Raw genomic sequence first — 13,724 nt, 5'->3', positions numbered from 1 at the left:
GGCTCTCCGAGTCTCTATTGGTTTTTAGGCTTCAGAATGGGCGGGGAAAGGCAGAGCGACACGGCTCAAGGAGGCAAGCGCGGAGTGCGCCGGCGCGTAGTCGGGGACGCCGGGCCGAGGCTTTTGCTAGGGAACCTACTGTTGTCGCCCCGCCCCCTCCGGGCTTTTTGTCCCGTTAACTGTCGGAGTGGCTGGGGCTCCAGCGCCGGGCGACATGCCGGTGCGCTTCAAGGTGAGGCCGGGGTCCCCGGGGGCCGAAGCCTGATGGGGGGAGCTGGGACAAGGCGGGTGCAGGGCGCCGGAGCCTCACTGGCTTTCTGGGCCGCGCCCCTCGGCCCTGCTGAGCCTGTCAGCTCCCGATCTTGCCTGTCACCATCCTAGAGGATGCTGCTCTTTTTCTCTTACCTAGCCCCCCTCTCCGTTCACACTCACTTCCGAGTTGCCGAGTGGAATAGTTAGATGGTTTGAGGTGGATTTATTTGTGGGGGGGGGGCGGGGAGAGCTCAGAGGCGTGTAGATGGAGGGCACTTTATAATGGGAACTACGGCAGCTTCAGATTGGGACACCTGTGGACCCCATCACAGCTTAGCATTTAACACCCCTTCCCTTTAAAACTTTAAAGTGTGTTATGTCTTTTAAAGGCTTGAGAAATGGGACCCTGACAAGATAAAGACAGGGTATAAGAAATACACATTCTTCATAATTGTGCATTTGTTTAAGGTTTGTTAATAGTTCCAGGTAGCTGGTAGCTGTCATGGTCAAGCACCCTTCAACATAACAGTTGACCACAGTGTTCCACAAGCCCTGACTGTCTTCTTTTATCTTGAGGGTTTGCATCCAGAATGGGAGGAAATTTGTCTTTTCTTGGTTGACTTTACAAAACTTCAAAAGGGATTAGGCATACTATATTATATTGTGTACTTGGTGAGAACTTCGTTAGTTAAGATAATTATAGTGATGAGGATTTAGATTGCCACCCATTATCAGACAAGGCCTCAGGCTTTGGAATCAGACAACCAGCAAAAGGGTAGCCGCTCTGAGCCTCAGAATCCTTGTAACATCTGTCTCAAGTGGTTGTGAGGATTAAAGGATATAACACTATGAACTGGTTAGCACAGGGCTGGGTCAATGTTGGGAGGTATTATTAAGGACCTCTTCTATGTTTAATTATCAGTCTTAAGTCTTTCAACTCTTTTTAGAGGTTCAGAAATGATTTTTACTGATGTCTACTTTAAAACAACTTTCATTAATTACATTTTACTCAAATTGTACTTTGCATTACAGGGGTTGAGTGAATACCAGAGAAACTTTCTGTGGAAAAAGTCATATTTGTCAGAGTCCTGTAATTCCTCAGTGGGGAGGAGGTACCCATGGGCTGGACTTAGATCAGATCAATTAGGTAAGTTGCACAGCTAGTAGTCATTATAACTTGAATAAACCTCGGGGTTAAGTTTGCAAAATGATTTATTAAAAATTTGTGAAGCATTGTTCAGTTGGCCTGGTTGACTTACTCGTTTGTTTAACAAATATTTATTGAGGGTTTACTGTAGACCATGACTATTCCCCTCTTTTAGGGATATAACTTTGAACCAGACAAAGACCCTTAACTGTGGGGAAAACAGTAAACAAGTAACTCAATAAATAAACCAGGGGATTTCAGGTTGTTATATAAAATTGTAGGCTGGCGTGATAGATAACTGGAAGGAGGGTTGGGTTGGAGGGAATACACTTTAGAATCAGTGGTCAGGAAAGGCTTATTTGAAGTGATATTGGAGCTGAGACATGAAAGCTGAGAGTGGACAAGCGTGGGGAGGGGTACTCCCAAGGTCTTGAGGAATGGAAGCTTAGATAGATTAAGCAGTTTGCCCAAGGTTCACAGCTCATAAGTGACAGAACCATGATTTGAAATCAAGTCTGTGTTGGTCAAAGCCTGTGCGTTCAGAGGCCATGTTCTTGTCATCACACATGCTTCCTCCCTGTATCTCAGGGAAGTTAGAACCCTCGGCCAAGGTTTCCCAGAGTGTGGTAGAGGGGGAAAGAGACAGACTGATTCCATTCAACCTGCTTGCTTAATTCTCCCTCACTAGAACATAAGATCTCTAAGAGCAGGGCTCTGTCTGTCTGTCTTCACCACCTTGTTCCTGCCTAGTACATGGCACAGGGCCTTGGCATACTCTGGAGTTTATTAAACTTCATTTTTGAATGAATGAATAAACCTGGGTTTGGATCCACATTTGCTGTGTGACTTCGGGCAAATTGGGCCTGTTTCACCAAGTGGGACTTGGGAAACCCATTGCACAGGATTCCTAGGAGGGATGACGTGAGATGTTCCTGTTAAGGGCTAGGTGCATATATACAGATGAGTGCTTGGTGCCCAACCTGTGACATGTGTGAGAGTGCCAGATGTGTAGTATAGAAGTTCCTCCAACCTTAGATGTTTGAAGCCAGGAAAAGAAAGACTTAAACGTGGGGTGGCAAGCCTGGGAAATTAGTAAAATGAGAGTGTTTCCAGGATTAGGATTGGAGAACAAAGGGAAGAGTGCACGAGAGTGGGTGGTTCTTTTAGGATTCCTCTGAATTGTCAGGATCCTTTGCCCAGAGCCTGGCTTCAAAGACTGGGTGTCACTGCATCTTGGGCAGGGTGGTGCTCATAATCCTCTCCGAATGACCAGAAATTCCACAGATTCGAGGCTCCATTAGATTAAGAATCCCAACATAAATCTCTCAAAATGTAGCTAGCCCACTGAGGGCCTTGAGGGATATTATGACACGGGGCATTGGTTAACCACATAGTTGCCCCCATGTAACATTTTAGCTTAGATCAGCTACATATGAGGGTAGGGGTGATGAAATGAGACCGCGGGAGCAGAGCCACTTTGGAGTATGGTACCTTGTGAGGAAGGAATGGTCTAGGGGGAGGCCTGTTAACAGGGAGGTAAGGGGGAGGGGCAGAGTGAGAACTCCATGTCGCTCAGAAAGGGAGGTGGGGGCCAGGAAAGAAGAGCAGCGGTGTTACCGAAGGCTGGCTGGGCGTTCTGTGCTTATTTTTCCTCATAGTGTATTTTCCACGGTGCTAGGAGACAAGGGTGGACCACTGGAGAATCTTCCCTTTTCATTTTGCTCTTCTTCCACCAGCCCTGCTCTGTGTTAAAGAGAGAAGTCTAGGGCAGTGGTCTTCAAGCTTTTGTGCTTTCATACCCGCTAAAAGAATTTAGAAAGTCTTATCTCTCTTCACATTTTAAAGTTGATATTTAATTTCTTTTTTATCAAAAGTGTAATGAATAGTTTCAAAGGATATGATTTCTAGCATATTGAATATTGTGTATATGTTTTACATGTCTTTTCTTAAAATTTTGGAGCTAGCAATTGAGCTCAATTTATGGTAAATGTTCATCATTTAATTGGTAAAGTCAGTCCTCACTAGAAAACTAATCATGTAAATTAGAATTATTTTCTGTGAGAAAAAAGTCTGACTTTATTTTTTGGTCCACATAAATGCGTTAATATGCATATATGCATTTCACATAATGACTGTCTTACACCTGAATTTTAATTCTAAGATAGGTAGATAGAAAAGGTGTTGTGTTGGATAAAATAAGGCACTGTTCTTTTGTTATTTCTAATCTCTGCCTTTGTTGCTTTGCTGTCAAATACTCTTCCTCAGGAGTTGTGCTTGCCTGAATTGTTCCTTTGTTTGTCCTCCCCACCTATGACAATTTTTTTATTCCATAGCGTGGTTGAGAGGCGTGTCCTTCTTGTATGAAGTGGGAAGAGGGTGATTATGAAGGGAGTGATGAGAAAGGAAACTACAGATGGCAGATGCAGCCCTTAGGCTGTCAGGAAGTAACACATATGGAAGTTAGGATCTGGAAAGTGATTCCCTTAAGCTGCCCATTTCTGCTCCCGCCCCCCACAGAATGTCTTTCTGTGCCTCCAGATATATATGCACCCAGTTTGAAGACCACGGTCTAGGGGAGACTTGTAAGGATGAGGACCCTGGGTTTGATGGCCAGAACATCCATGATAGAGGCTAAAGGGCTCTGGTTTTACCTAATGCCAGGTTTTCTGTCTACCTTCCCTTCTCTTCCAGTCTTAATCTTTCTTCTCCACCCCACCCTGTACTGTCTTCTTTCTTTTTAAAGAATGGCTCCAAACTAGGGCAGTATCTCAGTGACTGTCATTCCACAGAGCTCCTCTTACCTGGGTAGAAGGTTAAGTTTTTTGGACATTTGCTTGCCAGACAGAAATATAGAGAAATAGTATCTTCGCTCTTGTCAAAAGGGTTCATTCTCTTTACTTCTCAGGAACTCAAGGCAAATGTAGAACTAAGATCCAGCATAATGACATCTCACCCCTTCTCATCTTGGTCTGCTGTACATAAGAGAAGCTTTGTGAAAAGTTCCAAATTTTGACAGCACCAGGGCCCATTGTTCTGTAAAGTAGCACAGGAAAGTAATTAGAAACGGAGGCAGCACATTCCACCTGGCTTGCCAGCTCCATCACGTTGCGATTCTAGCCACTTGTGTTAGGATAACTCGAACATTGTGACCCCAATTTAAAAATTATGGTCAAACTTTTAATATTTCTTTAAAGCAAAATTAAAGATATTATATTGAAAAACTGTACTTTTTTTAATCCTGTAACTGGAAGGATATTGTGTATCTCAACTGAATTTTAAATTCCATTTCTCCTCTCATACATGTGATTAAAAGTTGTCTTTGTAGCTTGATGCTTTGGTATCTGCTATTTTTGTATATTATATTTTGTAGGAATCACAAAAGAGCCAAGTTTTATCTCCAAAAGAAGAGTCCCTCACCATGACCCACAGATTTCAAAATCTCTTGAGTGGAATAGAGCTACCTCAGAGAACGTTGTGGTTGTATCACCAGAACCCGAAGCCCCCAGAACACCAGAACCACAGGAAGCAGAACAAAAAGAAGATGTTAACCAAGAAAGGGTTCTTGCACTAGACGCCTCCAGGGTTCCCAAGAGAACCAGATCTCACTCTGCAGACTCCAGAGCTGAAGGGGCTTCAGATATTGTGGAAAATAAGGAGGATGTAGTAGCAAATCATGTACCAGTTAATGAAAATGTGGAGCTGGAACATTCTACCAAGCTTCCTTCAGAAAACGTAGATGGTGGGGTAAGTATATTCACTGTATTTCCTTTCAGAAGCGTAGAATTCTTTGTAAATTTCATCATCATTTCAGTAATATTACATTTTGTGCTTAAATTTTTCCATTATTTGTTTTCTTGTCCAGTGTCTGTAGAAGAGTTGATAAGAGGCTGTTGATTTTAGTTATTATGACTTAGTTCTCTTCTTAATAGTTGCCATTTTGTACTGGTTTTACTAAGATATCCCTTCGTTGGGTGCACAGCCTGCCTCTGGATTTTATTTATCATATATCAGCACCTGAGTCCTAAGGGACAGATCAAGTTGAGACAGAGAAAGGGAGTAGGCCATTACCTCTGGCAGGGATGGTGAGCTGACTTATACCTAGACCCTTTTCAATTTCTTATTGTGTACTAGCAGAAAAAACAGAGTCTCAATTGACAAAATGCAAAAGAAAAGAGAGGTCTGGCTAGATCTCAAAAGATCTTGCAGTTCTGCTCTCTTATGTCCCAGCTGGCCTGCGGCAGGTCCCTGTGAGCACATAAGCAGAGGCTGCAGGGACCTGTGCAGATGCCTCACTGCCTCCCCATTTTTCTCCACTCTACTGCTTCCTCCCCATCTCATGTCCACCGCTGACTGGAACCACGGAGAGGCATTTAGAAGTGTTGGAAAACCAGGGGGCATGGGAATCAAGGAAGGTGACATGTAAGTCTGGTGGGCAGGGGAAGGGGTGTCCCCAAAGCAAGCTGTGGACGAGGTAATGTGCTGTTGTTTCTTAGTAATATATTCAATTATGCATAATTGGTAGGAAGGGACTGAGAAATGTTATCTACACTTGATCTTAGCCAAAAGGCCGAGAAGCGATGAGAGAAATGTTACCTTTTGCTGGGATGCACAGTAATTCCTTGACGGTATTAAGGGAATTTTAAAGAGTTTGACAATTTAAAGGAAGATTAACAATTGAAGAAAGGTTTCTGTATGACGATGTGCATATAGTTAATGATACCGTACTGTACACTTAAAAATTTGTTAAGAGGGTTGATTTTTATGTTCTACGTTTTTTACCACAGTTAAAAAAAAAAAAGTTTGAATAGATATTTTAATGACTTTGAGTGGGACTTTTTTTTTTCCCTAACAGTTGGATAGACTTCTACAGAAAAAAGCTGGACTGACTGTTGTTCCTTCACATAATGTCTTGAGAAATTCTGAATATCAAAGGCAGTTTGTTTGGAAGACCCCTAAAGAAACTGCTTCAGCTTTTGCAGCCAATCAGGTAGTTTAATGGATGCAATACATTTTTCTGGAATATCATCTAATCTAGTGTTGCAGATTTACATAGAACTAAGAACTGAAAGAAATTAGATACTTAAGAAGGCCTGAAGGTAGGTTCTAGAAACGTGAAAATGAGAGTTTTGCTAAAATCATCCTATTACTTCTGATTTATAGTAGTAATATTATACTGTCCTAGGCTACTGATGATCATTGTTGCCAGATCCATCACATATACTAAATATGAGACAGGGTAATGAAAACTTGAGGACTGGTAAGTTTTTGCATGCTGTGAATTTTTTTTATTTATTAAAAAATTGTTAAATTGATTTTATTCTGAAATGTTGAATTTTGTTGACTAATATATTGCATGTTTTCTGTCTTCTAAGAAAGGTGTAACTGCTTTGGATATTTATTTTAATAAGTACAAAATAGGTTGAAAGTGATGCAAGATATATAATTTTGTCCTTATATCAAATGAGCAGTGATAGGAATTGTCAGTTTAACTATATTTATAAATTCAAAACCTATAATGGTAACTAAATGTGGTATTAGGTTTCATTGTATCCTCACACAATTTTAGTATTAGACTACCGTTACTAATAACGTTACCGTTATTACGACTATAATTCTCCAGACAGTTCTTAGCTCACTTATGTTCTTAACCATACTCCTAGGCTTAGGTAGGAAATACTTCCATTTAGAATATCCCCAGAGGCTTATGACAGCTTAGTCTTTTCTTTCTCACTCACCTGTATACTTTATACACCCATAAGGACCGAGAGGATAATTAGATTCAGCAAGACAATAATAACATGTCATCTTACACTAAGATAGTACCAGTGTTATCCTACAAATTGTAGCAGCTTTAGGCTTACTTACTTGTTACTCAGTTTTTAAAAAACTGAAATTTATATAATGTTTTAGGGACACATAAAATAACATAAATCAATACATACCCTTTATAAACCTAGTGAATAGAATCAGTACTTCTTTTGCTGGCTCACAAGTGTTCTTGGATAGAAAGTATACCTGCAAAATTACTTACAACCTAAAAATTGTGACTGTTCAATTTTTGTAGAATATCTTACCTTTAAGGTAGAGGTGATTCAAATCAAAGCCCTGTTGACAACTTCTGCATACTTCAGTGAAAGCATTGTGTAGAAATGTTCTTTTTATAGTATCAGAAGTAATAAATCACTAGCAATACCTTCACTACTAGCTTTATTGCTTTCATTAGTGAGGGTTTCAGAGAATTTTTTTTGGAAGCAAATGCTCTTTGTTAGTTGAAAGCATATCAGTTTTCAGGTCTGTGGATTGAAGAGCTCTGTGACAGAAACTTTCAAAGCTTGTTGATAGGGAACTTCTAAAGGAGCTGTTCCGTTCTATTTTATCAGACACCTGTTTTCTGAAAGGATGTCTTATATTAATATGTAAAGGAGTCAGAACAATTTTTGGCAGAAGAGTCCTTGAGGTTATACTGTACTTAAAAAGATACACTGTTTGGTTGTGATCTGTATGAAGGTGTATTATTCAGCGTTGTGAAGCAATAATATACCTTATTTGAACTCCATATCTTATCTATTTGCTTTCTTTGTAATCAGTGGTAATATACCATGAAATGGAAACCATATTATGAAATATTAAGGATAAAAGAAAAAACATTTAAAAATAGAAACATGATAATTACCTGTTTTTTTCCTTGCTTTAAGCTAAAAATAAGCAAAGGAAAAAACCTGAGCAAATGCATATGTCAGATATTCAAAACGTTAAGAATTTTTTATTGTTGTAGGAGGAAAAAAAATTCATGTCAAGGAGGAAAAAAAGAAAGAAAGACAGAGCTGACAACAGAGTTGCTTTGTAAAGCTAATGTGTATTTTCATATTATTAAAATCTGCCTATTTTACTATTCTCATTACCAAACTAATAGGGGGGTAGGGAACTTGGGGGAGAAAAGATATGGTTCATTATTTCTTTTGGCTTAAGCATTATTTGATTACAATAACTATTATTCAAAACATAGTAATGAGTAGAGAAAGTTGACCTTTGGATTTTCTCTCCAGCTTTACTGAGGTCTATTTGACAAAAATTATATATTTATGATGTACGATGTGAAGTTTTGACGTATGTATTCATTCTGAAATGATTACCACAATCAAGCTAATTAACACATCTATCACCTCACATAGTTACCATTTTTTTGTGTGTGTGGTGAGAACACTTAAGATCTATCCTTTTAGCAAATTTTAAGTACATAATACAGTATTGTTAACTATATTCATGCTGTACTTCAGATCTCCATAACTTATTTATCCTGCATAATTGAAACTTTGTACCCTTTGACCAACATCTCCCCATTTCTCCCACCCCCTGGTCCCTGGCAACCACCATTCTATTCGCTGCTTCTATGAGTTCCTTTAGATTCCACATATAAGTGGGATCATATAATGCAGTATTTGTCTTTCTGTGCCTGGCTCATTTCACTTAGCATATGTTCTCCAGGTTCATCCATGTTGTTGTAGGTGAGAGGATTTTTTTTTTTAAGGCTGAATAATAATACATTTTCTTTATCCATTCATCTGTCCATGGACACTTAGACTGATTCCATATCTTGGCTACTATGAATAATGCTATAATGAACATGGGAGTGTAGATATCTTTTGAGATACTGATTTCATTTCCCTTGGATATATACCTAGAAGTGGGGTTGCTGGATCTATTTTAAATTTTTGGAGGACCCTCTATACTGCTTTCCATAATGGCCATATCAATTTACATTCCCACCAACAGTGGACAGGGGGTTCCCTTTTCTCTGCATCCTTGCCAACACTTGTTACCATTTGTATTTTTGATAATAGCCATTCTAACATGTGAGGTGAAATCTCACTGATGTTGATTTATTCCTTGATGATTAGTGATGTTGAGCACCTGTTCATGTACCCGTTGGCCGTTTGTATGTCTTCTTTGGAAAAAAGTTCCTTTGCCCATTTATTATCAGATGGCTTTTTTTTTTTCTATTGAGTTTTATGAGTTCTTTATTATTTTGAATATTAACTCTTTATTAGATATATGATTTGCAAATATTGTGTCTTGGTTTGATGTAGTCCCACTTGTTTATTTTTGCTTTGGTTGCCTTTGTTTTTGGTATCGAATCCAAAAAACCATCATTAAGACCCATGTCAAGGAGCTTAGCCTATGTTTTCTTCTAGAAGTTTTATGGTTTCAGGGCTTACGTTCAAGTCTTTAATCCATTTTGAGTTAATTTTTATGTATGGCACAAGACAGTGGTCCATTTTCATTCTTTTGTGTGTAGTTGTCCAATTTTCTCAACACCATTTATTGAAGAGACCCTTTCACCATTGTATGTTCTTGGCTCCTTTGTCATAAGTTAATTGACCATATACACGTGAGCTTATTTCTGGACTCCTTATTCTGTTCCACTGATCTATATGTCTGTTTTTATGCCTCTTTGCCCATGTTTTAATTGGGTTGTTTTCTTGCTATTGAGTTGAGTTCCTTAAATATTTTAAATATTGACCCCTTATGAGATGAATGCAGATATTTTCTCCCACTCAGTATGTTGTCTCTTCACTCTGTTGATTGTTTTCTGTACAGAAGTTTTTTTAGTTTGATGCAATCCCATTTGTCTATTTTTGCTTTTGTTGCAATGGATGTTAATTAGATATGTGAAATGAAATTACAATCGTATATAATTTTCCCTTTCTTGTATCCTATGATTCAACTTTATACGTGAAATTTTTTAAGCAATTGAAGAAGTTCTATATATTTAACAAAAAACTAAACTAAAGTAATTTTTTTTTAAGGTTTTCCACAATAAAAGCAAATTTGTTCCACAATTCAAAGGTAACTCAGTCATCCATGAAACTGAATACAAAAGAAATTTTAAGGGTTTATCTCCAGTGAAAGAACCAAAACGAAGAAATCATTTGAAGGAGAACGGAAATTTTGAAACAGTATCTCCTGAAAAGAAGGTATTTGTCAGTTCTTTAAACAAAATAAAATCCTCATGATTTGAAACTCTCCACATTTTCTTTTACTTACCACCATTTGGAACTTTACAAATTTCTTTTTACTTAATCACCATTTGAGATTTTGTTTTTAGCTAGTTCACTAATTTGTTTATTTATTCACTAAATGTCAAATGTTCATCAAGCACCTGGTAGAAACCAGGCACCAGGTAGGTACTGAGAATACAATGATAACTACACTAAGCCCTAAGCAGTTCTTGGGTCAGTGGGGAGACAGATCTAAATAATTAAGTATAATACAGTGCAGCGAATGCTTAGCAACACAGCAGGTAAGTCTGCTATGTCTAATGTCAAATGATTGTCCTTATAGTAATGTGAGCTCCAGGGGTTACAGTGGTGATAGAAACACATACTTTAAATTAAATAGTGGAAATCACATAGAAACACACATACACGCATGTATTTTAAACCATAGCTTTAGTATGCCAAATTATAGCAGGTATAATTCACACGATTTACCTTGGTATATACAAACACCTACTTCTCTGTGTGAAATTACAGCTGTTTCAGTTACAGCATCAGGTTAAAATTATTGTAAATTATAGGTAAATCAGGGGTAAGTCCTATTTTTTGATCTCCTGGAATGTCATACCTGAAATGTTATGGGTTCTAAGAATAAAAATTATATGACTAAAAGTAAAATGATTTATATATATATAAATATACATATATAAAAATCATATATGTATATATATAAGTCATACATATATATTATATATGATGTATATGTTTAGTAATATATATACTTTTTGGACCTATGATGTTCTTGAAAAAAAAAAGAATTGTTATTCAGTAAAGCTGTGTGCTAACTTACAGTAATTAAATGGAAGGTCCCAATGAGTAACAATTCAATGTAAACTTAGAATATCAAGGGAAAATGTAAGACCAGTGTTCAATAGGTCGTTAACATAAAGTTTATTTATTTAGATGTTTGTTAATTAAAATTTTTTCCTAGCCAAGTATCTAAAATTTTTATTGTTAAAAAATGAAACCATATCCTGAGCTATATACTTAAAGAAACTAACCAGATACATGAGTTTCAAAACTTGCTTGTTGATTTTTTATGAATTCTATGTTATCTTTAGTAGTTAAATCTTACTTTTAAAAACAGAATTGTAATTCAGTATCCAGTTATACTTTATAACATCTTTGTTTTCACTTTAATGTATAACATAAATTGAGCATAAAAAGTTTAAATTATTTTCATTTTAGTATAATAAAACAGATGATCCTTTAAAATTAGAAGCAGAGATGGAATCAAAAGACTCAAACCCGCCTAAAAAGAAACTTACTCCTTGGAGACATCAAAGGCTTGGGTATGTATTTTGTAAGAATAATATCATGGTATTTAGATGATCAACATGGTGAAATATTTACTCTCATTTCATTTCTGTTAGGAAGGTGAATTCTGAATATAGAGCAAAATTTCTGAGCCCAGCCCAGTATTTATATAAAGCTGGGACTTGGACACGTGTGAAGGAAAACATACCAAATCAGGTGAGTATATAAGCTCAAGAAGCCCACATGTTCTTTGGCACTATGTCAGTTTAATTTCGCAATAGTTTCACCTAGTAATAGAGACGACAATATGAAAATGTATGATGCGGTAATAGCACTAAAAGTATCAGGGACTTAAATTATATGTATGAGGATATAGTTTATCAGTGTGTTTACTTTTTTTTAAAATACTAGCTTAAAGATTAGTATTATTATAAGGTCTTTAAAGTTAAAAATGTTTTTAAAATCAAATATTTATGTTAATGAAGTCAGTTTATAGAATTGTAGCATTATAGATTTGATTATTTTATAACCTTCAGACCTCTACTCTCTCAATTCAACATTGATTAATTTTTCAAGATTAGTTTATCTGACTGACGTGCCCTGTTAGCATGTACTAATAGTGCAGTCTGCAAGCACAAGGAAGGAGTGGCTTGTGCTGATAGAGGTTTGAGTTCTAGTGTTGGGATACCCTGACATATGGGAGAAATTCTGAGGATCCTAAAGAAAGGTTGGAAGAAAAGGGTAATTCTAGAATTGGTGAGTGCTAGTTTAGTACTAGCTTCTTATAGCCAAAGGATAAATGGTGGAGCTTTTTTGGTTATTGTGTAGTTAGCATCTTTTAAAGTACATCTTGATGGTTTGCTCCCCTTTTTGTGTGAATAGGCTAAATGAGAACATTTTGGATTAGACATTATAAAGAGAGGGATAATTTGGATGGGGAATGAATCTTATTTAGCTCTGTACTTTGAACCATGGCTAACAGTTATGTGTAATGAGCCTCTGGCACTTTGAGCTCTGGCACTTTGAGCTTCTGGCTCTTGGCTCTGGCAGCTCCCAGACCTATGTCCTGGTGATGATATTGGGTTGGCCAAAAAGTTCGTTCAGGTTTTTCCATACGATGTTACAGAAAACCCGAACGAACTTTTTGGCCAACCAAATATTACTGGGGGCAAAATTTCTATACTCACCCTGGTGAAATCAAGTTAAAAATGAGAGCATTGAAAGCAGCCATGACAGAAGAAAGGAATTGAGTCAGTTTTGAATTCTTGAGCAGTTTCTGACCATGCCAGACCTTGGTGAGGATCTCTGTGCCTGAGGAGTCTGATGGGCAATGAGGGAAAACCCCAGGCAAAGGCAGGAACAGAGTGTGGCCATAGAGGGCGTGTGTGGCCAGTTGCTAGGTGTCAGCCACTGCCCTTTCGTGTTCGGGTACTTCACTAGGTTGGGTTCATGAGAAGCTCCTTGTTTTGGAAAGATTATCCCTTAGTCTGAAACTTCTTTGAACTAAGATGTGTTGGTATTTAGGCCTCAGATCTAAACATTTAATGGACTCAGAGGACTTATGTCTGGAGTCGTGATAATGTGACAGTCCTTATCAGAGGACTGTTATGTCTGGAGTCGTGATAATGTGACAGTCCTTATCCTGCCCTTGTGGAAGAGAACATTTTTGTTTTTGTTGTTAATTTAAGATCGGTCTTTAAGATTTCCTATTATAATATCTTGGTAATGTGACTTTTCTGAAGGTTTGTTTTATTAATTGCTATTGGTGGTTGAAAATGTTTAAATTAGTAGAATAGTTTGCCTTAACTTCATGGTCAAAATCATTCAAAAAAACAAATTGCAGTTAGAAAAGAATAAGAATTTTTAGTTATGAGGTTAGCGATCACTGATAGTGATAATAGTTTTAGTCGATCAGGTCATAGACATTTAATATGGGCCATATTTTCTTATATCTTACATTTTTTTCCCTGGAAGATACTTACTGTATGTGGCTGATTTTGAGGTACCTACAT

General features: G+C 37.6%; 1 protein-coding gene across 3 annotated transcripts in view; it reads left to right on the top strand.

Moving 5' to 3' along the window:
• MDM1 (Mdm1 nuclear protein) overlaps positions 1-13,724 on the top strand; it is a 32,975-nt gene that overhangs the window by 4,089 nt on the left and 15,162 nt on the right. For 2 of the 3 annotated variants that reach the window (XM_082352952.1, XM_082352951.1), the window contains exons 1-7: positions 69-232; positions 1,285-1,399; positions 4,770-5,143; positions 6,252-6,386; positions 10,207-10,374; positions 11,644-11,747; positions 11,829-11,928. In XM_082352952.1, coding sequence (XP_082209078.1) covers positions 215-232; positions 1,285-1,399; positions 4,770-5,143; positions 6,252-6,386; positions 10,207-10,374; positions 11,644-11,747; positions 11,829-11,928 — 1,014 coding nt within the window. In that variant the 5' untranslated portion in view covers positions 69-214. Of the gene's footprint in view, positions 1-68; positions 233-1,284; positions 1,400-4,769; positions 5,144-6,251; positions 6,387-10,206; positions 10,375-11,643; positions 11,748-11,828; positions 11,929-13,724 lie in introns of those variants that run through there. The other variant, XM_082352953.1, reaches the window with a different exon arrangement.

This window comes from Balaenoptera borealis (genome assembly GCF_965194805.1).
Source record: "Balaenoptera borealis genome assembly, chromosome: 13".
Taxonomy (NCBI): Eukaryota; Metazoa; Chordata; class Mammalia; order Artiodactyla; family Balaenopteridae; genus Balaenoptera; species Balaenoptera borealis.
Note: the sequence above shows the minus strand (reverse complement) of the source record. Positions and strands in the feature narration are given on the sequence as shown.